General features: G+C 50.3%; 1 protein-coding gene across 2 annotated transcripts; it reads left to right on the top strand.

Annotated features, from left to right (window-relative positions):
- The first annotated feature begins 2,185 nt into the window (after positions 1-2,185).
- Positions 2,186-13,149, top strand: LOC130017142 (GTP-binding protein REM 1-like). 2 transcript variants are annotated; one of them, XM_056107846.1, is made up of 4 exons: positions 2,186-2,549; positions 3,491-3,573; positions 10,424-10,555; positions 12,817-13,149. In XM_056107846.1, exons 1-4 carry the CDS (start codon positions 2,210-2,212, stop codon positions 13,015-13,017), a joined length of 756 nt encoding a protein of 251 aa, XP_055963821.1. In that variant the 5' UTR covers positions 2,186-2,209; the 3' UTR covers positions 13,018-13,149. The 2 variants fall into 2 exon arrangements, with proteins under 2 accessions (XP_055963821.1, XP_055963820.1); XM_056107845.1 differs by having other exon boundaries at positions 10,354-10,555.
- The last annotated feature ends 14,793 nt before the right edge of the window (positions 13,150-27,942 follow it).

Below are 27,942 nucleotides of genomic sequence, written 5' to 3'. Positions count from 1 at the left end.
CTACGAGAGAACTGGGTCTGCCCGACCTCTCAGTGTTGCATCTGCACTCAAGGTGCAGAGAGGGCTGGAGAGGTGGTGCAGCAGGTTCTTACCTGCAAATAGTTCCCTAAGCACTGTAAAGAAGGAAAGAACGAAAGAAAGAACAGAAGAAAGAAAGAAAGAAAGAAAGAAAGAAAGAAAGAAAGAAAGAAAGAAAGGAGGGAGGGAGGGAGGGAGGGAGGGAGGAAAAAAGGGAGAAAAAGGAAGAGGAGGGGAGGGAGGGTGAGAAAAAAGGAAGAGGCAGGGAGGATGGAAGGAAAGAAGGAAGAAAGGAAGGAAGGGAGGGAGGGAAAAAGGGAAGGAAGGAAGGAAGGAAGGAAGGAAGGAAGGAAGGAAGGAAGGAAGGGAGGGATTCAGACAAAGTGCCCAGACCATCCCAGGTAGGACACAAGAACACAGTGGAGACAGTCATTCGGGCAGGCACAGGATCACCCTCACTGCGACAAAGGTGCGGGACCTAGAACTTGGTGAATGCATGAATGCATGAATGGGTCAGTGATGTCGGGACAACACCCTCTTCAGTGCGACTTCCTGAGCTCCTACCTACCTCCCCCCAGTCCTCTCTCTACATTGAATCTCCTCGCAAACCAGTTTCTCAACCAACTCAGGACCCTCTTGGGCACGGACCCCCTTGGGCACGGTGGGAGCGCAAATATCTTGAACTGCGCTCCCACGACGGCAGAATCGCCTCTCCTGTAGGGGGGCCCTACAAGGGAATCTGGACATTTTGCTCCCCACCAGTGGCTTATCGAAGAAGGGCAGAAGTCGGTGAGCTCCATTGCTGGGTTCGGAGGCAGAAATTCTGTACCTAATCCTTCCTCTCTCGTCCCCCATCTCTGACCGCCGCCCCCAGCCGGCCGGAGGAGCCGAGAGAGGCGGCGGGTCGGCGGCGGTCAGCAGAGTGAGTCCAGCGGACCGGGCCTCTGGGCGGGGACCCCGGGGCTGCCCTAACGGGGCGGGGCTGCACCGGGCTGGACCCGGCTGGACGCGGCGGGGTCGCGGCTCCTCCCCCGGCGGGGCGGCGGGGCGGGACCGGCCCGAGGGGCTGCAGCCCAGGCGGCGGGACACCCTGAAGCACCCGGGCGTCGGCGGCGGCGGGGACTCGGGACCCCTCCCCACGCCCAGGTAAAGGCCGGGACTTGGCCAAGTTGGGACGGAGTTCGCCGGGCGCCTGCAGAGTCGAGCTGGAAGGGGGGGTGGGGTGGGGAGTGTCCCCTGCAGCGCCAGCCGGGGAAGGGGGCCCTGGACCCCCGCGTCCCCGGGCAGGGGATCTCGGGCTCTGGGAGGACTGGCAAGCTTCGGAGCGGGACACTCTCACGGCCCGGTGGGGGGCTGGGGGCGCTCGGCGCCTGGGGTCCCAGGCCGGGGAGCGCGAACTCAGTCCTCGGGTGCTGCCACACTTGCGCTCCCGGGCCCTGGGGCTTCTCCCCCCACGCCCGCTGCCAGGACCCTGTCCTGTCACCGCAAACTTGGGGCCCGGCTGTCGCGCATCCCCCCACCCCCCCATCCCCGCCCCAGCCGAGGCCGCAGCGCCGGCCCGGCCGCTCCTGAATTTTTCACGTAGGGGGCGGGCCGGACGCACGTTCCCCTGACAGCGGGGCGCTCGGGTTACGGCCCAGGGAGCACCCCCAGAACCCCCTCGCCCTGGGGAGGCGCACCCACCCCGACCTGCCTCTTCCTCGGCCTAAAACGCTCTCGGGAGGTAGAATTAACCCACCCACCCCCCCGCGAAGGACACCCACCCCCCAGTTCCCCTCCAAGAACCCCCAGCTTGTGCGGGCAACTCAGGTGCCTTTCGGGGTGCGAATGCGGCTCCTGTTGGGGCCTGCCCTGTGGTCCTCACCCGGCCACGCTCCAGGCAGGGGAAAAGTCCCCCTAGGGTGCACACCAGGGTGTGTGTGGGTGTGTGTGGGGGGTCACAACTTGGTGCTCTCGCCCCTCCCAGCCTGATGCCGGTTCACCCTGGACCTGAAGCAGAAACTTCAACCCCAAGGAGCCGGCCCCTCCCATTTGATAGAGGTGGCACCCACAGAGGGGTGTCTAGGCAGCTGATCTGGGCCCCAAAGGGTCTCAGAGTAATTCTGCATCCCTTCTTTTCACAGGAAGAAAGAGAGAGGAAAGGAACGAAGCAGGAAAGAAGGAGGGAACAAGCCAAGCCCCCTTCCCGAGGATGACACTCAACACGCAGCAAGGAGCCAAGACCTCCCTCCAGAGGAGAGCCAGCACCCCACTGCCTCTGTCATCCCGGGGTCATCGGCCAGGTCTCCTGTGCGCCACGCCGTCCATGAAGGCCCAGCATCCCCGGCTGGGCCAATCAGTCTCTCTCAACCCTCCTGCCCGGCAACCCTCACCAGCCCCCAACAGCTGGTCCTCAGAATCCAGCGACTCGGAAGGTTCCTGGGAAGCCCTTTACCGGGTGGTGCTGCTTGGAGACCCGGGAGTCGGGAAGACCAGCCTGGCCAGCCTCTTTGCAGGGAAGCAAGAACGGGAGCTCCATGAACAGCTGGGAGGTAGGGCCCCCAGGGCCGACTGGGAGGTGGGCGAGGGAGCAGAAACCTTGGACGCAGGGGCTGCGAGGCTGCCAAGTACTGCTACAAGGCATATGCAGTTCCACCATACACCTCAACTGGAAAATGAAGGGCGCCCCCTAGAGTTGTGCGAGGTACAGCAAAACAGTGGTCTATGGGAGGGGGATTCCTTAGATAATAAGTGAGAATTCTGCCAATGTCTTGGGGGTGGAAGGTGCAGGATTATTCCCTGTCAGAAGGAGGGCAATTCTGAATTCCATGAGTCTGACGAGTAAAGAAAATAACTTTCATCCAGTTCAGAAATGTCCAGACCCTGCTCTCCCCAGCTCCTGGGTCCCCCCGCCCCAGTCCCCTGGTCAGTCATCCAGGGCCACCATGACCTGCAGCAAAACTAAGATCCTACTCCAGAAGGAGACTTGCAGATGCCAGGTTCTGAAACCTGAATTTCTTTATTCCCAAGAGACTCGGAGAACTAAGAGTTGTCCGCACTTCTGGTAACGGGGCATGAGAAAATGAAAAATGAAGCTGGGTTCCTGTAACACTGGCTGCAAGGTCACAGGGTGAGGGGGAAAGGGTTGGATGCACCAGAGGGGAACACAGGGGCCCAGAAGATACATGAGTGCCGGAAGCATATGCTGAGGAGAATTTCCCAGCTCAAGATTAACCCCACCGACACCGCACTCCCAGCCAATCAACTGAGCCACATTCTAACACCTACTGCCTGCCAGGTACTGAGCTCACTTCTGGGGAGATGAGGGTTCTTGACGAGGCTTCTTCACATTTCAGAGAAACAGGCCCCAGTGTGGTGAGTACCTCAAGAGAAAGGGTAGAGGACACTGTGACTGCAAAGGAGGGTCTGGGGTCCACCCTGTCCCCAGGTCCACCTCTCCTCCCTGAGTTCCGGCTCTTTTCCTCACTTGCAGAAGAAGTGTACGAGAGGACGCTCACAGTGGATGGAGAGGACACCACGCTGGTGGTCGTGGATGCCTGGGAGGCCGAGAAACTGGTAGGGAACAGCAAGGGGCTGGTGGCGGGGAGACTGGGCCTCATCACAGGCGCCGTACCCTGTTAGGCACCAAAGAACAAGGACTAGGCAGAGAGCATCCTTAAGCCCCCAAATCCCAGCGCTCCTAAGCAACCTCTCCAAACAAAGGCCTCACTCACATGCCTGACACCCTTGTCCTCTCTGCTGACACCTCCCTCTCCCCCACATTCCCCGCTGCAGCCATGCCTGGATTTGTTTCTTCTGCTGCCTATCAACCTCCTACTGGCTATTAGCACCCTCTTCCTACTCCACCCAGCTACGCTCTGCAGAGACAGGAACATGGGACTGAGCACCAACACACCTGAGGTGGAATTCTCCTTTCTTTTTCTTACCAGTTGTGTGATTTTGTCCACGTCACCTGCCCACTCACCGTGAACTTCAGTATTCACATCTGATAAGTGGGTCAATCATTCCTATCTTCCTTACCAGCTGGTTTTTATTTGTTTTGGCTTTGGGGACACACCTGGCTGTGCTCAGGGCTTACTCCTGGCACTGCACTCAGGGAGCACCCCTGGTGAGCTCAGGGGACCATAAGGGAGGTTGGAGATCAGTCTCCAAACCTGGGTAGTCTGTGTGCAAGGCAAGCACCTTCTCAGCTATCTCTCCAGCCCACCAGCTTTTGGAAACTCTTATGCAATTTCACAGAGGTGAGCACTGCTTAAACACATCCCAAAAATGGTGACCATGGGGGCTGGAGCTTGGAGTGCGTGCTGGTACCTCATGGTCCCCCAAGCTTGGGAGTGCCTCTGAGCATCATACCAGGAGTAGCCCTGAGCACTGCCAGATGTGGTTCCAAATCAAACAGTAATGGTGAACATAGATGAAATATGTACATTGTTATCACTCTTATTAAGCATAACTTGGGAGCTAGGGAAAAAAGGAAACCAAAAGGTGTCCTCCCCGACCCCTTTCAGAGCAGATAAGAACAGCAGACGGGAATCTGGCCCTCTCATGCTTTTATCTTGCTTGAGTTTTCTTTTTTCTTGCTTTTTGTTTGTTTGTTTCTGTTTGGGGGCCACACCCAGAAGTGCTTAGTGCTTACTCCTGGCTCTACGTTCAGGTATAACTCCTGGCTGGCTGGGGCGACCATATGGGGTGCCGGAGATTGAGCCCAGGTTAGCCGCGTGCAAGGCAGATACCCTGCCCACTGTACAATTGCTTTGACCTCTTTTCTTTCTTTTTTTTTTTTTTTTTTTTTTTTTGCTTTTTGGGTCACACCCGGCGATGCCCAGGGGTTACTCCTGGCTCATGCACTCAGGAATTGCTCCTGGCGGTGCTCAGGGGACCATATGGGGTGCTGGGAATCGAACCTGTGTGGGTCATGTTGGCTGCGTGCAAGGTAAACGCCCTACCCGCTGTGCTATCACTCCAGCCCCTTTTCTTTCTTTTTTTTTTTAAATATTTTTTCATTGAATCACCATGAGATACACAGTCACACGGTTGTTCATGATTGGGTTTCAGTCCTACAATGTTCCAATACCCAACCCTTGACCAGTGTGCATTTCCCCTGACAGTGTCCCATCTCTCTCTCTCTCTCTCTCTCTCTCTCTCTCTCTCTCTCTCTCTCTCTCTCTCTCTCTCTCTCTCCACCCCCGGGTATTATAATATGCAATGCAGTTCTGAAAGATTATCATATATATTCCTTTACCCACTATAACACTCAGTTCTTGTCCAAAGTGATCATTTCCAGCTATCATTGTCATATTGGTCCCTTCTCCATCCTAACTGCCCTCCCCTCACCAGCCCCTTTTCTTGCTATACACGCTCACTGTGGAACTTTAAAGAACTATAATTCAGGATTTCTCCAAGAGGTAGACCCCTCCTCTAAAATGCAGGGAGACCCTGTCCCTGGGCAGAGCTTAGGTGAGCACTTTTGGGTGATTAACTAGTGATAGGCCCAGAAGCTCATGATGATGAGCAATGTGGCCAATTCCTTTTAAATAAGCTTCAAAGGAGACTCGGGTCCAAAATGAACCTAATAATGATGATGGTTCCCTTAATAGACTTGCCATTTATGGAGTGTCAGTCCCTATACTAAGCACTAGACATACATTAGGACTTTCTATTAAGGCTAAGCGATGTAGTGAGTGTTCTGATTCCTGTTTTACTTGAATTAAAGTTCGGAGAGGTCAGTAATGTGCCAGACTTCTCGAATAGCCATGTGAGATTCAAGTCCAGATCTAGAAGACTTCAGAGCCTATTCTCTCCCGCCTCAGAATGATGCCTTTCTATAACCCCTATCAACCCAGAAACAACATCTTCTGAACCTTAAACTGAGGTTTCTCTTCTTCACTCATTCATTCGTTAAGAAATATTTTCTAGGGGATTGGAGTGATAGTACAGCAGGTAGGCACTTTTCTTGCAAGCAGCTGACCCAGGTTCGATCCCTGGCATCCCATATGGTCCCCCGAGCATTGCCAGGAGTAAGTAATTCATGAGTGCAGAGTCAGGAATCACCCCCCCCCCACGAAACCTCACCAGGTATGAACCCTAAAAAGGAAGAAAGAAAAAGAAAGAAATATTTTCTGACTATTTCTGAATATACAACTTGGCCAGAACACTGGAAACCCAGAAGTGAATAGGGCAGACATGTCCCCTCACCTCACGATACTCACAAACAGGTGAGACAGGGTCTACTTTTTAAAATCAGGTAAGAATCCTACAGGGGTAGAGTCCTAGTCCTAGAAAACTAGGAACTGAGATTCTGTGCCCAGCTGGCTATGTAGTTTTAAGAGTGTGTTCTCTTGTCTGGCCCTTGGTTTTCCTACAACTGAAGAAACTGAACTTGTTTCACTGGTCGGTGACTATGAAGGCATCCCCCGAAGATAATTCATATGGCAAGAGCTTTTTTTTGAGTCAGTATCTATCATTTCCGTCCTTAGTCTAGATGGTACTCTGATGTTAGGTAGAATGTGAGAATAGTGTGAGCCTTAGAGCCCAAGTTTGACTATTTACCACCTACACAGAATACAAAAAAAAATCAAATTCATAGGGCCTGGAATATAGCTCAGTGGTAAAGTTCTTGCCTGAAAGTGTGAAGTCTTGGAATTGATGCCAGATACACACATACATACACACACACACACACACACACACACACACACACACACACACACACCTCAGTCCTTACCCTAAGACCCAATGAAATAGAGCTTATACAAGTGGGGTTCCTTAACTCTATTTTAATTACATCCCCAGGGGCCAGAGAGATAGTATAGCAGGTAGGACATTTGCCTTGCACTTGGCTGATCTGGGTTTGATTCCCAGCATCCCATATGGTCCCCCGAGCCAGCCAGGAATGACCCCTGAGCATAGAGCCAGGAGTAACCCCTGAGCATTGCCGATGTGGCAAAAAAATTACATCCCCAAGGGGTTCTTACCCACAAATCCATGCACCAGACTTTTTTATGACCCTAAAACATAAGCAAAATTCTCCCCCAAATATTTCTGCAGTGAATGAATGATCAAGAACTATCCTCTTTCTATAGCTAGTGAAAAAGATCCAGAAGGGAAAAGGAATGTGTTCATAGTCAAGGTTGAGAACCCAGCTTGAGATTCCATAGTTGTCTCCCAACCCAGGGTGAGATCTCACAGTTGTCTTCGTGGTTATGTGGCCTGGGAAAGAATCGATATGGGCTGCTGAGAAATTATTTGACAGCACTGCTCACCACTGAGCTCGTGCTCCCCTACTGTCTATCTTGCTTGGTTTTCAGGAAGCTTTTCTGGCTGCTCTCAGCAAAGTGCTTCCCCACACATGAGAGATTCCATTCCTGGCCCATTCTCTTCTTTCCTGCTTTGCTTGTTCTTTCTTTCCAACCCTACTCACCAGTCCACAGGGAAGGCCCCCCTCCCCCAACTATCTATACTTTGCCAGGTCGGTTTCTTCTGACCTCCACTATCCTCTTCCACTACCTGCCTGCCACTTACATATGCTTCTCCCCATGGTGCTTACACTATGTATTAAAACTCTCCATCTCCGTAGTCTTTCTCCCCCAGGCTCATGAGATTTTGGAGGTCAGGAACCATGTCTTAGAAACACTTAAAACGTTGGCAACTTAATCATATTGCCAATCAGGGAAGGTGACTGCAGAGTTCTGATGTTTGCAAGTACAAGGGGTTAGGCACTTGTTTTTCAAGTGCTGACCCTGGTTCAATCCCTGGGACCACATGTTGTTCCCTGAGCAAAACTAGGAGTGATTCATGAGCACAGAATCTGGAGTAAACTCTGAGCACCACCAGGTACGGCCCCAAAACAAGAAGCAAAAGAGTTGTTCTTTGGGGAGATGGAAAGAGTACAATGGGTAAGGCACTTGCCATGAATGCAGCTGACCTAGGTTCGATCGCCAGCACCCAGAGCACTTCCAAGAGTGATCCAGGAGTGCAGAGCCAGGAGGAAGCCCTGAGCACCACTGAGCATGGCCCCAACCCTCTCAAAATAAGAGAGATGCATACCTTGAAGGGGAGTGGGAATGAGGAGGGAGGGAAAGACATACATAATCATATTGCCAACCAGGGAAGGTGACTGCAGACTTCTGATGTTTGCATACTTTTATGGGGACTTGATCCTTATAGATTTGGCTGACTACCTGTGGTCCCCTCAACACAGATCGTTCTGTTAATATCGGATATACCTTCAAACTTCCAAGTAAAGACATTTTTATCAGGCAGGGACACTCCAGGGGTTCAGGGATTACCTCCCAGGAGCTGAGGGCAAAGATTGGGTCTTTATTAAAGCAAATTAATTCTTTGTTTTTACTATCCCTCCCCTTCCCTTCTCTTGGTTGTTCTTACGGTGGTGGCATTTGCCAGAGTCATCACTCCTGGCTCTGTGGTCACCAGAAGTCACACACCAGGTTACCATGCTTGCATACTCACCATGGTGCTCACCAAGTGTGGTGCTCCTTTAGTTCCTTTAGTTGAGATGCGGCATACTTGCTTGGCAGGGATTGTACTTTTTAGGTTTTGGTTTTGATTTTGTTTTGGGGGGTCCCACCCAACAGTCTTCAGGGCTTACTCCTGGCTCTGCGCTCAGGGATCACTCGCTCCTAGCAGGCTCCATATGGGGTGGAGGGACCATATGGGGTGCCTGGAATTGAACCCAGGTCTGCCACATGCAAGGCAAACACCCTCCATGCTGTACGATCGCTGTTCTACCTGGGGTTGCACTTTATAATTGATGCCCAGTTTTTGTGGTGCTTCGCCAAGGGTCACTGCAGTGTTCATACACATGCTTTTCAGGAGACACACTTCCTGACCATGGAGCTCACACATTTTCACTGTGGTGCTCACTGGGTGTTGCATCCCTTTGTGGTCTTTACAGACAGCTAGATTTGATGCAACACAACTCACTGTGGCACTAGGGATCACAGACAACAGAATTGCCATTCTCAAAGAGCAGAGCTTTCAGGATCACGCTCAGTGCATGTGAGACACTGGGGATTTGGACTCGTGACCACATGCCTGTGAGGAAGTCTTTCCAAGATACTGGAATTATTCTCTCTGTACTAGCAAATTAATTTCTTTACCAGATAGTAGGATGTATAAATTTAATTTCAGAATACGAAGGGTCACATCACAAGGTATCTCTTTTTTTTTTTAAAGGGAACCTTAGAGACACAAGTGATAATACAGTGATAAAAAAGAGTAGGGTGTTTACCTTGCTGTGGTCAACATAGGTTGGATTTTGGGCATCCCAAGCCCAGCCAGGAGTGATCCCTGAGTGTAGAGACAAGGGTAAGCCCTGGGAACTACCAGATATAGCTCCCCAAACCAAAATAAAAGAAAAAAAAATAACAAATAAACTTCAATCAGATGAAACTGAAAGCCACCAGATAAAAATATATCGAGGGGCTGGAACGATGGAACAGTGGGTAGAGCGTTTACCTTGCACACAGCCCCAACCCAGGTTTGATCCTCAGCATCCCATATGGTCCCCAAGCCCCAATTACTCCAAGCACCGCCAGGCGTAATTCATGAGTGCAGAGCCAGGAGTAAACCCTGAGCATCTCCAGGTGTGACCCAAAAAGCCAAAAAAAATTTTTTTAATTAAAATATACCAAGATGCAATTGAGTAATGAGTGCTTGCTGGGAGGTACTGAGGAAAGAGCCACCCTCTTCATCCTCTTTGAGATTATCATTAAATCATGCATGTCCTCACTCCTGCGATGACTGTATGCATGTGTAGCTTGGCCTCTCAAAGAAAGCAAGTGTGACTGGTGACTGTCTTTTCTCTATCAGCCTTACGTGGGAGTTAAGTGGAGGATGTGGTGCCTTTCCTGCCTCTTCCCTTGCATTCCACGGCTGCTCCATCTTCAAAACTATCCTGAAAAACTCTTCCCCTCCTGTCTGCCTCCTTCCTTCGTTTCCCTTTCCGCCGCTCTCTTCCTTTATTCTCCTAGGTCAGGACTGTAGAAAGACCAAAAGCACTCACTAGCTTGAACCCTCTTCAGATGACCAGACAGAGTCAGACCCTCCGTAGCAGGAAGAGGAAGCAGATGGCTCCATGCTGTCCAGTGTGCAGCCTGGATAGTGTGAGTGAGAACAGTGTGTGAGGTCGCCCTGTTTTTGGAGCAGAACTAGGGTCAAGAGAAGAGCTAGTTGTCCCCACCCCACCACCCAAAGGAATAATCCTTGGGCCCACCCCACTCATCAGATCATCCCAGCCCCCCTCTCCCACTGCCCACTTTCGCAGCCACGACCCAGGCACGCTCTGAGGATGGGCCTGGGGTCCCTCCCATGCAGGATGCGAGCTGGAGCCAGGAGTCGTGCCTGCAGACGGGCAGCGCCTACATCATCGTCTACTCCATTGCAGACAGAGGCAGTTTCGAGAGCGCCTCTGAACTCCGCATTCAGCTCCGGCGCACACACCAGGCGGACCACGTGCCAATCATCCTGGTGGGCAACAAGGCAGACCTGGCACGCTGCCGAGAAGTTTCCGTGGAAGGTGAGCGCCTCGTGCCACCTCCTCTTCCCGCTTTCTCTCAGCCACGCTGCCAACTGCCCCTCCCGTGAGCCGCATCTCGGTGACCGTCCTCCTCTCTCCTGTACCCCAAAACTGCCCCTCTTTGCCTGCACCTGGGAGCGAGGGACATTCTAGCCTCTGCTCGCACTCCCCAAACCAGTCTTCACTTCCTATCAGGTCTCCTCCCTACACCCCATCCCTTCCCTCCATATGCATGGTCTCTGTCCAGTCCTGCCCTGTCCTGGCCAGCCAGCCCTGTGCCTGTCAGGGCCCCCTCCCCCAACCAGTTCTGCTCACCAGCCTTGGGAGTTTCCCAGAACCACGTCAGACCTTGTGACTTCTTCATTTGCACGTTCCCCTGGGGCTCCCCAAGCCCTGAGTCAGAGACACTTTATCCACCCAGCACGATAGGCCCTGTGCCACCAGGCGTTTCCAGAAAGATAAATCGACTCCAATCTACTGTGAGTAGTAGAAATTTAAATTTCATGATGCCGCTGAGGCCAGGGATGGAGTTCAAGGACTGTTTCTATCTGGGGGAGGTGCTGTTTCCATTCCTGGCACATACATCAACAAAGAAAGAACTCAAGTGTCACAAGGTGTGAATTGTGCAGGAAACGGGACACTGTGCTGGGAAGGGAGTTCAGCCGGCAAACACCTGTTGTGCACGTATTCTGCCCTGGATGTGGTTCCGAGCACCAAAACCAGACAGCAACAACGGAACACCACAGTTCAGCCAACAAGGGCAAAGCAAAACTTTTTAAGTCCTAGATGACTTATATTTAAAGAGTATGAGAAGTGCTTTTTGATCTATCTTTATAGGTAATGCCCATAAAGATCTTTTTGTTGTTTGGGGACCACATCTGATGATGCTCAGGGGTTACGCCTGGCTTCACACTCAGGCATCACTCCTGGCAGTGCTCAGGGGACCATAAGGGATGTTGGGGATTAAACCCCGGTTGACCTCATGCAAAGCAAGTGCCCAAACCGCTGTACTATCACTCTGTCCGTAAGATCTTTAGTCCTTCTCACAGACAGAATCTTTTTAAAATAAGATAATTACCTCCCAGGGAGGAGGAGCCAGTTCCCTGACAACTAGACCGAAGGCCTTGTGGCATCCCAGAGAGGGGAGAACTATCTGTTCCGTGACAGGTCTGCAGCAGGACAGTTTTGTCACCGACTGCCCTGGAGATTTTGTGAAATACGGATTTTCAAACCCATCTCAAATTTACTAGGAATCATGCTCTCTACAGGTGGACTTAGAAATCTGCATTTTTAAAAAAAATTATTGAAATTCTGTGGTTAACAATGTTATGAATAATGGTTTCTCATGCACATAATTCCAACACCACACCCATCACCAATGTACCCACCACCCTTTCCCAAGGAACCCCAATACCCTCCTTCCCATATTCCCCAACTCAGTTGTATGGACCATTCTCCCATTATGTTGCCTTTGGCCCCTTGTTGCTCCCTAACTGTGTATCTTTGGGGGGGGGGGGGGGCGGGAGGAACATTGGCTTTTGCAGTCATGCCCTGTGATGCTGCTTAGAGGTTATTCCTGAGTCTGCACTTAGGAATTACTCCTGGTGATCGAACCTGGATGAGCTTCGTGCAAGGCAACAGCCCTACCCACTATTCGATAGCTCTAGTCCCTCACTGTGTATCTTTACAATCCCCAGATGAGAGAGATCATTCTGCATCTATCCCTTTCCTGATATCTGTATCTATCCCTTTTCTGACTGACTTCACTCAGCATGATTATCTCCAGTTCCATCAATGTTGCTGCAAATTGCATGCTTTTATCCTTTCTTAGAGCTGCATTGATACACAAATCCCTATTTTCCCAGCCCCCTCTGCAACCAGCTTCAGTCACTAGCCGGTGCATTAGCTATTCACCGCCAGATCTCATCCATCTTTGAGCCCCCCCTGGTACCCAGCCAGACAAAGGACGTGCAAAGAAAAATGGCCTTGAAAACTGAACAGGCCTTGGGGGCGGAGCAATGGTACAGCGGGTAGGGCACGCCGCTGACCCGGGTTCGATCCCCAGCATCCCCCATGGTTCCCCACCATCACCACCACCACCACCCCAGCACCACCAGCAGTAATTCCTGAGTGCAGAGCCAGAGGTAACCCCCTGGGCATCTCCGGGTGTGACCCCCAAAAGCCAAAACCAAAAAGACTGAACACGCCTCTCTTTCTCATGCTTCTTCGGCCTTCCCTGATGGGTCCTCCACCTCGGCCAGAGGGTCGCGCGTGCGCCGTGGTGTTCGACTGCAAGTTCATCGAGACGTCGGCCGCGCTGCAGCACAACGTGGCTGAGCTCTTCGAGGGCGTCGTGCGCCAACTGCGCCTGCGCCGCCGGGACAGCGCGGCCCGGGAGCCGCCGACGCCCCGCCGGCGCGCTAGCCTGGGCCAGCGCGCGCGCCGCTTCCTGGCCCGCCTGACCGCCCGCAGCGCCCGGCGCCAGGCGCTCAAAGCGCGCTCCAAGTCCTGCCACAACCTGGCCGTGCTCTGAGGCCACCTGCGGGGGACGGCAGGACCCTGGGGTGCAGGCTGGACATTTCCAAGAAGCAAAGGCGTCGTCGTGAACCTGGCTGGCCTTGCAGCCGAAGGGCTGGAGCACTGCCCATAGCCCCCCGCTTTGGGGAACCACCTTCTGCCCTGGCGAAGCGGTGGACAGACTTGCGGCCCCGCGGGCCCAGACTGGTCCTAAGAATCGTGTTTTCTTCTGTTAGGTTTTTAACATGGGATTCGTATCTTTTTGTAAAAATCTTTCTTGTCTCCGGGCCGCAGCGATAGTACAGTGGGTAGGGCGTTTGCCTTGCATGCTGCCAACCGCGACCAGCACCCCATATGGCCCCCCCAAACCTGCCAGAAGTAATTCCTGAGTACAGAGCCAGGGCCAGGAGTAATCCCTGTATGGCCCCCAAACAAGCAAACAAACAAAAAACTCTTGTCTCTGGAACTCTGGCCAAGAACCACCCCCACCTCCCACCCCAATAAATCAGACAGGAAAGATGACCCGCCTGAAAGCCCAGACCTCTTCTTTTGTATTCTTCCAGATATGTCCAGCTCCGGCTCTCCTGTCCACCCTGGCTGTGTCCAGGTTTAGCTCCTTGGCCTAGGTGTCACGGGGTCACCGGTTAGTAAAATCACTGGGCCAGTTGTGTGTTAACCTCCTCCCATCCCCCAGCCCCGCTCCCCCCTCCCCCCCTCGCGTCTTTGCAGGACACACATGGAGCCCAGTCTCTGGTCTGAAGCTTGACCTGCTGACCTGCTCTGCAGATTGACAAAGGGCCTCTGCCCTGGGGGTAGGAAAGCAGAGGGTTGGTGCCCCCTGACTGGGCTAAGCTCCCGGTGTGTTCATGAACCCTCACAGGGAGCGAGTGGTAAGTGTTCCAGTGTCACTCGGCCACCCCAGACTCAGCCTCCTCCTCCCCTCTGTGTGCTGGGAAGGAGAGGTAGCTTCCAAGAGAGTGAAGCTTCCAGCCAGCTGGAGCTGGGGCTGTGCCTTGGGGATGGGTCAGGAGTTTCCAGCCTGAGGGGAAGGGGTGTGACTACAGGGAGAGCAGAACAAGATGCAAACGTTTGGACCTCAGCGTCCCTGATGACTGACACGCCTGCCCCAGCTGCCTGCCCAGATGCTTCAGCCCCCCACGTGGACCACTTCCAGGGTGCCAGGGACACGGTGCCAAGGAAGGAGTGGAGCTTAGGTGGGCGGGCCGTGTCCTCCAGATGCACCCCTCTAATCCTGCCAGCCGGAGGGAGGCCCCTGATGGCCCTGGTTTCCCCACCCGGACTTCAGCTTGGAGAAGGAAAAACAAGGAGGGTCTCCCCGCCCCCACCCCCCACCCCAAGCTGTCTCCAGCCTGTGGTCATGGGGGAGGGGGGAGGGCTGTGGAAAGTTGGCAGAGGCAGCCGGCAGCAGCCGGGAGAGTGGAAAAAATGATATCAAACCCGGAAAAATGCAGGCCGGATGGAGGGCCGGAGTCGGCCCTGGGAGGTGAGAGGGAGAGGAAGGGGGCGGGGAGGGGCTGGGGGCCCACAGGATGGGAAAGGAAGAGAGGCCAGGCAGAGAGTGCAGGCGCTGGTTTGGAGGGTCAGGGCAGCTTTCCTTTTCTTTTAATTCACGAATGTATCTTGAGCGGGCAGGTCACCCCATGGGGTTCTGGGGAGATAGTCAGGCCCTGCTCCTTGAAATTTGCCATCTGGGGGTCAGGACGGAGAGGGGAGGGACGCATTAGAAAAGCAGCCTGTGAATAAAACTGACTGTGAGCAGGTAGGGGGTTGAAAAGCAGAGCAGACCTGGAGGGCCCAATTGATGATCCAACCCCATCCAGATTCACAAAAAAATAAATAAATAAACCAAAGGGAAGGCTAGGGCCAAGGGGGTGAAAAGCCTTACTGCAAGCTACCCTGAGCATGGTCTCAGCATCACTGAGACCAAGGCTGGGTGTGAGGGAGGGAAAAAGAGACAGAAAGAGCACAGACCTGAAGTGCAAGAGAATGAGTGGTCTGCAGTGTTGGAGAGCACGGTATACAAAGCCTGAGCCTGGACTGGGAGGGTGCAGAGATGAAGGGCGCGGGGGTCATCTTGATGTCAAATCCTGCCCCCTCCATCTCTCTGTGAGTCTTCCCAATAGAGTAGGATCTCTGATGTTTGCCTCCGCCAGGATTGATGGAGGGATGAAATCACTTAAGATGTGTCAAAAACTTTAGAACAGCTCCTGTGTCTGACAAGGGTGAGTAAACACTGGTCCCTACTATCATAGCTGAAGATGCTGCGGAAGCCAACCAGGCTTTGCTCAAGGTAAGATATCCTGAGCTGGTGAGATCTGCCTGGGAATCCAGTATAACAGGCAGGACTATGCCTGCAACAGCTCAGGAAATCTCTTCCCCTCTTGGGCCTCACTTTCCCTCCCATTCTACTGCATAAAGGGATCGAATCTGAATATGTCTCACAGCCTCATGGTCTAAGTCCCTGTTCACTGTCTGCCTTTCCCACAGGCAGAAGCACCAGGAGGGCAGATCCCTCAACAGTGCTCCTGCCCCCCCCAGCACCCCCCTGACCCCTTCTTCCCCCCTTCCCGCACTGCCACAGTGCCGGGCTATAACCGGATCAGTGGATCCTGGGGTGCATTCATTAAGTGGTCTGTAAGCTGCCCTCCAGTCCTAACCTCTCTGAATCTGGAAGTTCTGTGAAGAAGGCATGACTGGGAAAGCATGTGTGAAATCTAACACCCCTCCAAGGGACACAGCTCATTAAAATTTAGAAAGATTTAGACTTTTTTTTTTTTGACCCATAAATTGTTTTTCTGTTTGTTTTGGATTTGGATCTTTTTTTTTCCCTACGCCCAGTGTTGCTCAGGGGCTCTCCTGGCTCTCTGCTCAGGAGTGACCCCGGGCGATATTCAGGGGACCGTATGTGGTGCCAGGGATTTGAAGCTGTATCTGCGGCATGCAACGCAAGTGTCTTGGCCCCTGTACTCTCTCCAGTCCCTCATCAAAAAAATAAACCAAAGGGGAAAAAAAAATAAAGCCACCTCTGCTTAGCTCTTCTTTTGTGGTAGATTCTACACTTTGTTTTTGTAGCATCCCTAAAGCTATCTCTGTAATGGTTTTGCAGTAACATTGAAGCTAAGGGCACTGTAGCACTGTGGCACTGTCCTTCCATTGTTCATTGATTTGCTGGAGCAGGCATCAGTAACGTCTCCGTTGTGAGACTTGTTGTTACTGTTTTTGGCATATGGAATATGTCACAGGTAGCTTGCCAGGCTTTGCTGTGTGGGCGGGATACTCTCAGTAGCTTACCCGGCTCTCTGAGGGGGGCGGAGGAATCAAACCCAGGTCAGCCGCATGCAAGGCAAACGCCCTAACCATTGTGCTATTGCTCCAGGCTAAGAGAACCCAAGAAATAAGTCCAGGTTCCCACAAGCAGGAAGAGAAGCTGCTCAAATGTAACAATAGTAAATGAGGAAGGGGTGGCTGGAGAGACAGTACAGCCGATAGGGTGCTGGCCTTGCACTTGGCAGACCCAGGTTGAATCCCAAGCACTGCCAGAAGTAATTTCTGAGTACAGATTCAGAAGTAAACCCTAAGCACTGCCAGGTGTGGCCCGAATACCGGATAATATAAGGTAAGGTAAAAGTGAAGGCCCTCCCGTTGTTCATCGATTTGCTCAAGCGGGCCCAGTAACGTCTCCATTGGAGACTTTGTTGTTACTGTGTCTGGCATATCAAATACGTCACGGGGAGCTTGCCAGGCTCTGCCGTGCGGGCGAGATACTCTCGGTAGCTTGCCGGGCTCTCTGAGAGGGGCAGAGGAATCGAACTCGGGTTGGCCATGTTGGCTGCGTGCAAGGCAAACGCCCTACCGATGTGCTATCGCTCCATATTATATAATGATAATAATCACAATCACGATCACGGTCCTCCTGTTATTCATCGATTTGCTCAAGCGGGCCCAGTAATGTCTCCATCGTGAGACTTGTGACTGTGTTTGGCATATTGAATATGTCACAGGTAGCTTGTCAGGCTTTGCTCTGCGGGCAAAATACTCTCGGTAGCTTGCTGGGCTCTCTGAGAGGGGCGGAGGAATCAAACCCGGCTCGGATGGGCTGGCTGCACACAAGGCAAACACCCTACCGTTGTGCTATCGCTCAACAACAAACCATTACATTACTCTTACCACATGCCGGGTGTTTTGCAAAGTGCTTTTAATGCATTAAATCCTCAAAACTGGTTCAGCTATCACTGTGCCATTATCCCTGGAGGTAATGGTAGCACAGAGAGATGCAGTGCCCTGCTGGGGATTCACACCAAGAAAGTCTAATATCAAGATTCTGAGACTGTTCTCTGTTGCCCCACAGCTTGTCCAGAAAGTCTGGAGCAGGTGCGAAAGAGATGTCTGGGGAAGGTTGTTGCAGAGAGATAAAACAGGGGTTATGGCATTTGTTTGCCTGCTGATAACCCAGGTTCGATTCCCAGAACTGTGTGATTCCCTGCTTTGATCATCAAGGAAGTGATTCATGAGCGAATTCAAGAGTAGTACCCAGCAGCACCAGGTGTGGCCCAAAAATCTAAAACAAAAAAACAAATAGAGGCTGAAGCAATAGCACAGCATGTAGGTCCTTTACTTTGCACACAACCCACCAGGATTCAACCCCTGGGACCCAATATAATATGGTCTCCTGAGCTCTGCCAGGAATGATCCCTGAGTGCAGAACCAGGAGGAAGCCCTGAACACCACCCAGTATGGCTGGGGGGAAAAAAAAAAAAAGCAAACAAGCCGAAAAAAGGTGTTTGAAGCCAGGGATGTGGCTCTGTGGTAGAGCACATGTCTTTGCCTCAAGTGTGTAAGACTCTGAACTTGATCCCAGCACTGCAGGAAAAAGAAGGAAGATGTTGAAGCCAGCATGAACTGCCTGAGCTGGGGGCAGGGCCGAGAGGAGAAACTGAGACTCCTCAGCCACCAGCTGGTCCCCTCCACCTTGAAGGGAGGGTGCTGTTATGGAAAAAATGATAAAGTGCTGGAAAGATGAATGTCTCACTGGGGGCCCTAAGTTTCCTCAGCGCCGGCTGTTGGGGCAGGCCGCAGACTGTGGTCCTGATGAGATGAAGGCCACCTGGAACCCGACACACCCCGGCTGGCCCTAGCTGGCCTGCTTGAATACTTGAATGCTTCTTGAATGCTGTTGGCCTTGATGGAAAGTTCCAGTTTCCCTTCAGTGTCATGCAGCTTGCCCCCAGGAGCCCCCAAGGAATCAGGGTCAGGCTGGAATTCCCTGTGCTTGGATGGTGGGAAATTCCCATCTCCCAGGACCCAACTCAATCCCGCCTCCTTGGCCCAACCAATGCTGCTGACCCGGATATTTGCTGTGAGGCGGGTGAGCGGGGCAGAGAGCAGCACGGCAGGCAGGCGCAAGAGGGCTCTCAGCCCTGGCTGAGCAGGGAGGGGAAAGGTCCCTGAGAGGTAGGAATTGTGGAAACTTGGTCTCTGGCAGCATTTTTTTTAATAAAAACATTTTTTTATGGAGGTAGCAGGATTTCCAATAACGTTAATCATATTTTTCATGCGTACATCATGCCAACACCACACCCATCTCTGGAGTCCGCTTCGTTCCACCCATGTCCCAAGGGCGCCCTCCACCCAATGTGACTCCCCCATATAAACTCAGTTCTGTAGACAAAATCTTTAGTTCTGATGACTTTAACCATGTGTTGTTTCGTTCTGTGTTTCCTTTCCACTCCACTCTCTTTCTTTGTGCATGTGTGTGTGTGTGTGTGTGTGTGTGTATGTGTGTATGTGTGATAACACCTACACATATAATATATAAATGAATCTCCTGGAATTCCACAAATTGTCAATGATAGCTTGATAAAGTAAATTTTTTTTTTTTTTTGGTTTTGGGGCCGGGCTGGAGCTATAGTACAGTGGTAGGGCATTTGCCTTGCACGCAGCCAACATGGCCAACCTGAGTTCGATTCCTCCGCCCCTCTCGGAGATCCCGGCAAGCTACCGAGAGTATCTCGCCCACATAGCGGAGCCTGGCAAGCGACCCATGATGTATTCGATATGCCAAACACAGCAACAACAAAGTCTCCAATGGAGATGTTACTGGGCCCACTCGAGCAAATTGATGAACAACGGGAGGACAGTGACAGTGACAGGTTTTTGGGCCACACCGAGGGACCCTATAGGGTATGGGGATCGAACCTGGGTGGGCTGCATGTAAGGCAAGCACCCTACCTGCTGTACTATCATTCTGGCCCTGATAAAGTATTTTATCAAAAACTAAATTTTTCCCTTTTTAAAAAGAGGTTTGTGAATCTAAAGAATTAATATTGGAGCTAGAATATGGAAAAAACCTGAGTGCCCGAGAACAGATGAGTGGTTAAAGAAACTTTGGTACATCTACACACACAATGGAGTACTATGTAGCTGTTAGAAAGGATGAAGTCATGAAATTTGCATACAAGTGGTACTACATGGAAAGTATCATGCTAAGCGAAATGAGTCAGAAAGAGAGGGACAGACATAGAAAGATTGCATTCATCTGGGGAACATAAAGTAACAAAATAGGAGACTAACACCCAAGAATAGCTGAGATAAGTACCAGGAGGTTTACTCCATGGCTTGGAAGCCAGCTGTACACTCTAGGGGTAAAGGCAGCTCAGATAGAGAAGGGAGCACCAAATAAACGGTGTTGGAAAGATCCACCCAGGATGGGAGATGCATGCTGAAAGTAGACTATAGACCGAACATGATTGCCACTCAATGCCTCTTTTGCAAACCACAGCACCCAAAAAGAGAGAGAGAACAAAAGGGAGTGCCCTGCCACAGAGGCAGGGTGGGATGGGGGGATAGAGGGGGTGGGAGGGATACTGGGATCATTGGTGATGGAGAATGGGCACTGGTGGAAGGATGGGTACTCGATCATTGTATAACTGAAACCTAAGCACAAAAATTTGTAAGTCTACTACTGTATCTCATGGTGTTTCACTAATAAAAATTAAAAATAAATAAATAGTATGTAGCAAATGAAGGTTAAAAAAAAGAATTAATATTGGGCCGGAGCAATAGTACAGTGGGTAGGGCGTTTGCCTTGCATACAGCCCACCCAGGTTCTATCCCCGACATCTCATATGGTCCCCCAGCACTGCCAGGAGTGATTCCTGAGTGCAGAGCCAGGAGAAACCCCTGAGCATCGCTAGGTGTGACCCCCCCCCAAAAAAAACCAAAATTAATATTATGGATAATTCTGTGTTAATACATTTTAAAGTTTATGGAAAATAGGTAAATCCTACAAATGTAAATTTTAGTAAGAGTGAAGAGAATTAAGAAAATTTAAAGGGGGAGAGGAGAAAATTTAAAGGGAAAAATCTGAATCCACCCATAACAGGGGCAGCTTTTGAAAGATGGGCTCCCTCAGCTCTATCAGGACCATGTGACCTTCAGCAAATCCAAATACACAAAGTGAAGAGGTTAGTACAGAAGTCTCCAGAGCGTCTGTCTCTGCCTCAAGAGTACTGGAATCTTCTAGTTCAACAACCTGAAAAAATATACAAGCTTAGTTTCAATGTCAGCAGTGTTTCCCTCTGCTGGGTTCAGGGTTCAGTTAAAAATAAGATGAAGGATGGGATAAGAGCTCTGGGTGCTGCTTCATGGCACGTTTTCCTCGGCTCCATCTGCTTCCAGTTCAGGGCGAGGACAGCTGCTGTTCCTGTGACGGCTGTAGATCAGAGCACATGGGAGTATTGTACGCTCCGAGGGTTCACGGGTCGAGAATTTAGGCAAAGTTGGTACAGCACCCTGTTGAGTTGGCTGTGAAACTCAGAGATCAGAGTGACTTCATCATTGGGAGGTGTTGTTGGTTAATTGCCCAGAGGTAGACACTGCCTGGGACATCACCTATATGTGGACCTCTTGCTGCTGTACCAAATGATCACACTTCAGGTCTTAAGGCAGCATAAGTGGGGACCAGGAGATAGCTTAAGTGGTAGAGCACATGCCTAGCATATACCAGGTCATAAATTTGATCCCCAGCACTGTGCGCCAAATGCAAGCATTGTCATGTATGGCCCTCATTTGGTGGGGAGGGGGTATCATGAATGTATTGTATTACAATTTAGTAAAAATCAAACATTGATCTTATTGGCCTCAAATCAAGGTGTCATCAGGGCTGCCATTTATTTCTGAGAGTTTACAATCTTGCCTTTCCCAGTTTCTAGAGGCCAGACCCACGACCTTCTCTGACTAATGACCAAATTCAGAGGCAATGACTTTGGACCAACTCCATCTCACGCTGCCATCTCTCTGCTTCTCCCTCTTCTGCCTGCCTCTTCCATCCTCAGGATCACAATGACCCCACCAGTACAATCCAGGATAACCTCCCTATTTTAGAGTCAGCAAACTAGCCAATTTAATTCCATCTTCAACTGTAATCCCCCTTTGCCATGAAACATAACATAGTCAAAAGTTCTCAGGATCTGGATGTAGATACTGAGGTTCTCTTATTCTGCCTACAATCACAGGATAAGAGGGAAGAATGTGGGAGGCAGTGGCTAGGTCATCACCATACAGAGAAAGAGAGAGAGAGCAAGTGAGTGAGAGAGAGATAGAAAGAGAGAGACAAAGTCTTGTTCTAATGATAACTAGAGAAGGCCCAAAATTCAAGAACTTTCTCTCCTACCTGGATGTCACCCCCAGAATCTGACCTTGCCTCCCTTTCTCATGTCCATTCTTGCCAGGAGTGTAAGATTCTTCAAACCGTCCCCGGGTTAAAACCCCATCTAACTTTCATTTAAAAAAACCCTCCACACTGTCCACAAGAAGTTCATTGTATTTATACCACTCTCTTCCCCAGTAACGCATCTTCAGAAATTTATTTTCTGCCTTAGAGCTGGACTGACACTCTAAGGCCCTGGACACTCTGGGCTACTGAGAGGATCTGAGCCCTTCCAGCTCTGCCCACTGCCTTTTCACATGTCCAGTTTTTTAGAAAGTGATTGTTGACCCTTCCACGTGCATACACACAGATTTTAGATAAATTCTAAAATCAGCTAAGGTCACTAACACTAATTCTCAGCATCAGATAGAGCATAGGAAGCAGCAAAGTCAACTGAGTAAAAAACATTATGGACTATCAAGGTATGTGGCAAACTAGAAACACCCACAGGAAATCACAGAACTAAGGGGCCTATTGCTGCCATAACTCTTGGCAGAAATTTGGAGGCTGGAGTGATGGTACAGAGAGTTGGGCATTTGCCTTGCATGTGGCCAATCTGGGTAAAAACCCCAGCATCTCATATGCTCCCCCAAGCACTTCCAGGACTAATTCCTGAAAGCAGAGCCAGGAGTAACCCCTGAACACCACCAGGGGTGGCCCCAAAAGAAAACAAAACAAAAATTATATTGACATAAATTTTAAATTTTCTCAGAAAACCAGGGGGGGAAAGGTATTTTTATGAAGTCCCCCAACTCTTTAATGAGGATTGCTAATCCTTTTTTTTCCTTTGCTAATAGAGTGTACTTGATTAATGACACAACATGATCCCTAAACTCTTCCCTTCTTTTAGGAGTCTAGGATGGAAACTAAGTCAAGGTCAGGAGATTCTTGGTGTCTTGGAGAGTGGGAGAAGAGCCCCCCCCGCCGCCCCAGTCATGGAGGAACTCTGTTCTCCTCATGATCTCACTGAGGTTGGTGATGCTGGGAGTGCTTACCTCTCGGAGGCCATGAGGAAAACTAGGTCAACTGTCCCGCTGCTGCATCCAAATTCACTGTGATACAAGGAAATGAGCTTGAGGGAGTAGTGGTTGAGGACAATGCCCGTGCCAGCATCAAGGATGGAGAAGCGAATGTCACAGTTAGGCTTTCAGGAGGCTGAGCCAGAGAGATAGCTTGAGGGCTGAGCACATGCTCTGCTTGCTGGAGCCCCAGGTTAGGTCCCAGGCTCTGCATAGTCCCTTGAGCCCGCCAGGAATGACCCCCATACATAGAGCGAGGAGTTAGCCCCTGAGCACTGTCAACTGTACCCCCACCAAAATATTATTACAGTTGTAGGATACAATAAGGTCCTCAGTGTAGCTCATGATGCCCTTGAGGAGAGCCTGTGATGTCTGAGTCACCACTTCTTGAAGTCACCGTGTTTGGAAGCTTTAGCCAAACAGAAGGTCCAATCCACAACTGACTTGTTGGATTCGGAGGACTTGGGAGGACTCGGAGGGCCTTGCCAGTGAGCTTCCCATTCAGCTCAGCAATAACACTGTCCCCACCATCTAGGCAGAGCCAATAGAGGTGAGGATGATGTCCTGGACAACCTCTAGGCCACCAAATCACAGATTCCCAAAGAGACCATCCATTGTCTTCTGGGGAGCAGTGATGGTAAAGCTATGGTCCTGAGCCCCTCTGTGATCACAAATTATCATGGATAACTTTGGCCGGGGGTCAAGCCATTGGTGGTGCAGGAAACATTGCTGAGAATCTTGAGGGAGTTTCCATATTTCTTATGGATCACACCCATCACAGAGATGGGGCAACAGCAGCAGAAGAGACAGAGATAATGACCTTGAAGGGCCCGCTCTCCCAAATGAGCACCAGTCTTCCCCCAGACACTGAAGACCCTATCACACAACATATTGAGGACCAGCATCACCCCATTTGATGTTGACAGGACACCTGAAAGATGTATTTTTCAGGGACTGGAGTGATAGCATAGCGGGTAGGGCATTTACCTTGCATGCAGCCAACCCAGGTTTGATTCCCAGCATCCCATATGGTCCCCTGAGCATTGCCAGGGGTAATTCCTCAGTGCAGAGCCAGGAGTAACCCCTGTGCATCGCCGGGTATGACCCAAAAAGAAAAAAAAGATGTATTTTTCACTGAAGACAAGCTTCCTATTCTTCACCTTGGTGGTGCCATTGAACTTGACATGGGGAGTGGGTGGGGAACATAATGGAACACGTAGACCAAGTAGTTGAGGTCAAGTAAGAATCATTCTTGGCAGCAATATCCTGTTCACCAAAGCTGAAAGCAGCTCTGGTGACCAGGTGCCCTGTGAGGTCAAATTCATTTACTTTGATCTTCACTGCCCTGTCTCAGGAATGCAGTGGGCACTGCGTGAGACAGAGAGCTGGCAAGGAGCAGAGAGCCATTAATTCTTCTGTTCCTATTGATTTGTCATTGGTTTACAATACTACAGCACTTCGCTTTTATAGTGCGGTAGAATATGAGGTAAAGCTTTATATCTCAACAGTTTTAGGGTTCGTTGTAATCATCATCAATGTTCCAGTAGCACTTCATACCTTAAAAGATCCTATTGGGGGCTGGAGAGATAGCATAGGCGTTAAGACGCTTGCCTTACAAGCAGCTGAGCCCAGTTCTATCCCCAACATCACATATGGTCCCCTCAGCACTACCAGAGTACAGATCCAGGTAGAAACCCCTGAGCACTGCTGGATGTGGCCCACCCCACAAAAAATTACCCCTCGTGGGGAGTAGAGAGATAGTATAGTGAGTAGGGTACCTTTCAATGCAAGTTCAATGCCTGACTTCCCATATGGTTCCCCAAGTCCCACCAGGAGTGATTCCTGAGCCGGGAGAAATCCCTGAGCATTGCTGGGTGTGGTCCCAACCCAAAGAAATATAAAATAAGATCATTTTTAAAAACAACTGCTCTACTCATTTTTCAACTGGTCTCAGCCCTCCCTTTCCCTGTGGTATCTAACCATTGCAGTTTTCACTGAGCTCATTTTGTTAAAAACTCAGGACAAGAGAAGCAAAACAAGTCCTCCAGCCAAATTATGACCAAAGGCTTACAGTTTGTAACCTCTGGTCTAAACCCAAATAGTGACAGATAAATATATTCTCAGCTGTGCGCTGTCTAGAAGGTCACCCCTCATACCATGGAGTTAGTGCTAAATCATAAAGAACATCTTGTTCCTTTAAATCATCTCCTCTCTATCCCCTTCACAAGAGTTCCTCTTCAGAGGCCAGAGTGATATTACAAAGGTAGGGCATTTGTCTTGCACACAGCCATCCCAGGTTCGATCCTTGGCATCCCATATGGTCCTCCACGCTCGTCAGGTGTGATGCCTGAGCTCAGTCAGGAGCAAGCCCTAAGTACTGTGGCTCAAAACTGGGATTGAGGGGGGCAGGGAGGGAATGAGAGACTTGAAGTCTCAACATTCTATACCCCACCTAAAGGGGGCGCCAGAGCTCAGCTCATCAAACTGCCTCTTCAGACCTGGTGGGAGGGACTCCAAGAGTACCCAGTGCCAAGTGATATATATTCTTTAAATTTGACTGTGAAAGGGCCAGAGTTATAGTACAGTGGGTAGGGCATTTGCCTTGCACGTGGCTGACTCGGGTTCGATCTCCAGCATCCCATATGATCCCCCCAAGCACCTTCAGGAGTAATTCCTGAGTGTAGAGCCAGGAGTAACCTCTGAGTATTGCTGGGAGTGACCCAAAAAAACAAAAGAAAAAACTCTGAATTACAAAAATAATAGTTTAGGGCTGGAGCAATAGCACAGTGGGTCAGGCGTTTGCCTTGCACGCAGCCGACCTAGGTTCGATTCCCAGCATCCCATATGGTCCCCCTGAGCACCGCCAGAAATAATTTCTGAGTACATGAACCAGGAGTAACTCCTGTGCATCGCTGGGTGTGACCCAAAAAGCAAATAATAATAATAATAATAATAATAATAATAGTTTAATTATAAGAAATCAAGTGGGGATCAGGAAAGACAGCATAAGGGTAAGGCTGCCTTACATGCACCTGACCCAAGTTTGATCTCCAACATCCCAGAACCCACCAGGAGTGATGCTAAATGCAGAGCCAGAAGTAAACCCTGAGCACCACTGGGTGTGTCCCAAAAACCGAACAAACAAGCGAACAAAATCAAGTATGGTCAAAGAGGTTGTACAGTTGTACATGTTTACCTTGCATGCACCCAACTTGGGTCTTATCCATGGCACTACATATGGTCCCCCAAGTCCCACCAGGAATGATCCCCAAGCACAGAGCCAGGAGTAACCCCTAAGCATAGCTAGATGTGGCCCCAAAACCAAAAACTTAAATGAAAATTAACCAAACAACAGAAAATGGGTGGTTAAAAAGTAAAAATGTATTTGTCTCTTAAGTTGTCCCCAGTTTAATGTGATTTATAAAAAAGTCTTATAAGAATATTTTCTAGGGCTGGAGCAATAGCACAGTGGGTAGGGCATTTGCCTTGCATGCAGCCGACCCGGGTTCGATTCTCAGCATCCCATATGTTCCCCTGAGCACCGCCAGGGGTAATTCCTGAGTACAGAGCCAGGAGTAATCCCTGTGCATTGCCAGGTGTGACCCAAAAAGAAAAAAAAAGAATATTTTCTAATAAGATGTCCTGAAGCAGGCAACTTGAAGACTGATTCTTCCACCGTAAAGTGCCAGGACACTGGATCTGCATCTCCACAAGTCTCCAGGCATGGGTTTTCATGGTTGCAAAGGGGCTGCAAAAGCACCAGGCATCACATCCTCACAACACTGCCCCACGCAAGACTGGCAGAGTAAAGCTCAGAAGGCGTTTCTTTTTATCAGAAGAAAACTGTTCTCTCAACAATTTTCTTTCACTGGCTAAAGTGACTCTCACAGCCACCTCTGACTACAAGGGAAGTTGAAAAAAAAATAGCTGGAAAAATAAAGAATAAAGTCACCATGCCTGGCTGGGACCAATCATGATTTATTCCTTTGTATCTAACAAAATGATTTATCAGTCAAGGGTTGGGTAAAGGTCTTTGAAGAGGCAACTTTAACGCTATTGTAACACTCCCTTTGCTCTTGCTCTTCCTCCTCCCCTCCCTTCCCCATCCTTCAGCCCACTTAGGTACACATTTGGCCATTTTTCTTTTCTTCCACACTGTGAGAATCTTTTGCCTGTGACTCTTTTTACCATCTGATAAAGAATAATTCACAGGACTGGAGAGATAGTACAGCAGGTAGGTTGCTTGCCTTGCACTCAATCGACCTAGGATTGATCCTGGCACCCCATATGGTTTCCCGAGTCCAACAGGAGTGATCTCTGAGCACAGAGGCAGGTGTTAACCTGAGCACAGCCACGTGGCTCCTCACCTCCCCCCAAAAAATAAACCCTAGGCTAGAAAGATAACTCAACAGTCTAAAACACATGCTCTGTATGCAGAAATCTTGGGTTTGAGCCTCAGATTCAATCTCCAACACCACACAGTCCCCTGAGCACCCCAAGTACTGAGGCAGAAATAGTCCTTTAACATTGCTGAGTATTACCAGAAAAAGAAAATGGAAGAAGAAATTGTGATTTCTTCAAAACAGATATTAGCTTAAAGATGAACTCCAGGGCCTGGAGAGATAGTACAGAAGGTAAGACACCTGGTTTGAACGCCTCTAATCCCAATTCAAACCCTGGCACCACATGGTCTCCCAAGCACTCACCTCTAGGAGGTAACCTGGAGCCCAGAACCCAGAGTAGTCTCTGAGCACGGCTGCATGTGGTCCACACCGCTCCCCCCCTCCCCAGCAAAGAAAAGTAAATAAAGATGGAACTGCAACCAGCTCTGACCATGAGGAATGAGGGAAAGTTGGCTGGGGCATTCTAGAAAAATGTTTTGCTCTGAGAAAAGATGAAAAACAAACACACAGAAAGAACTGAAGCAGGAACGGACAGTTCCTTATCTTCTTCTAGTCACCAAGGCATGTGACCATGATGCCTGGGAACTAGCATCACCATCTTGCTGTTCTGATATGAGCTCTTGCCAACAGATGGAAAGTGGAAAGATGGGGCGTACCCAAGACCTTAAAGATGAAGTCGAGCCACTGAAGCAAATAAGCCTGGGCTGCCCCATCTCTGGA

The sequence above is a fragment of the Sorex fumeus genome, unplaced genomic scaffold, assembly GCF_029834395.1.
Source record: "Sorex fumeus unplaced genomic scaffold, SorFum_2.1 ptg000178l, whole genome shotgun sequence".
NCBI lineage: Eukaryota > Metazoa > Chordata > Mammalia > Eulipotyphla > Soricidae > Sorex > Sorex fumeus.
The sequence above is the reverse complement of the archived record's forward strand: the minus strand, read 5'-3'. Positions and strand labels throughout refer to the sequence as shown.

What these genes read in the sequence shown, in the direction of transcription:
- LOC130017142 (XM_056107845.1), top strand. Translation starts at nt 2,210, where the DNA reads ATGACACTCAACACGCAGCAAGGAGCCAAGACCTCCCTCCAGAGGAGA. An exon ending in GCTCCATGAACAGCTGGGAG is followed by an intron (nt 2,550 to 3,490) that starts GTAGGGCCCCCA and finishes CCTCACTTGCAG; the next exon opens with AAGAAGTGTACGAGAGGACG. An exon ending in CCGAGAAGTTTCCGTGGAAG is followed by an intron (nt 10,556 to 12,816) that starts GTGAGCGCCTCG and finishes CACCTCGGCCAG; the next exon opens with AGGGTCGCGCGTGCGCCGTG.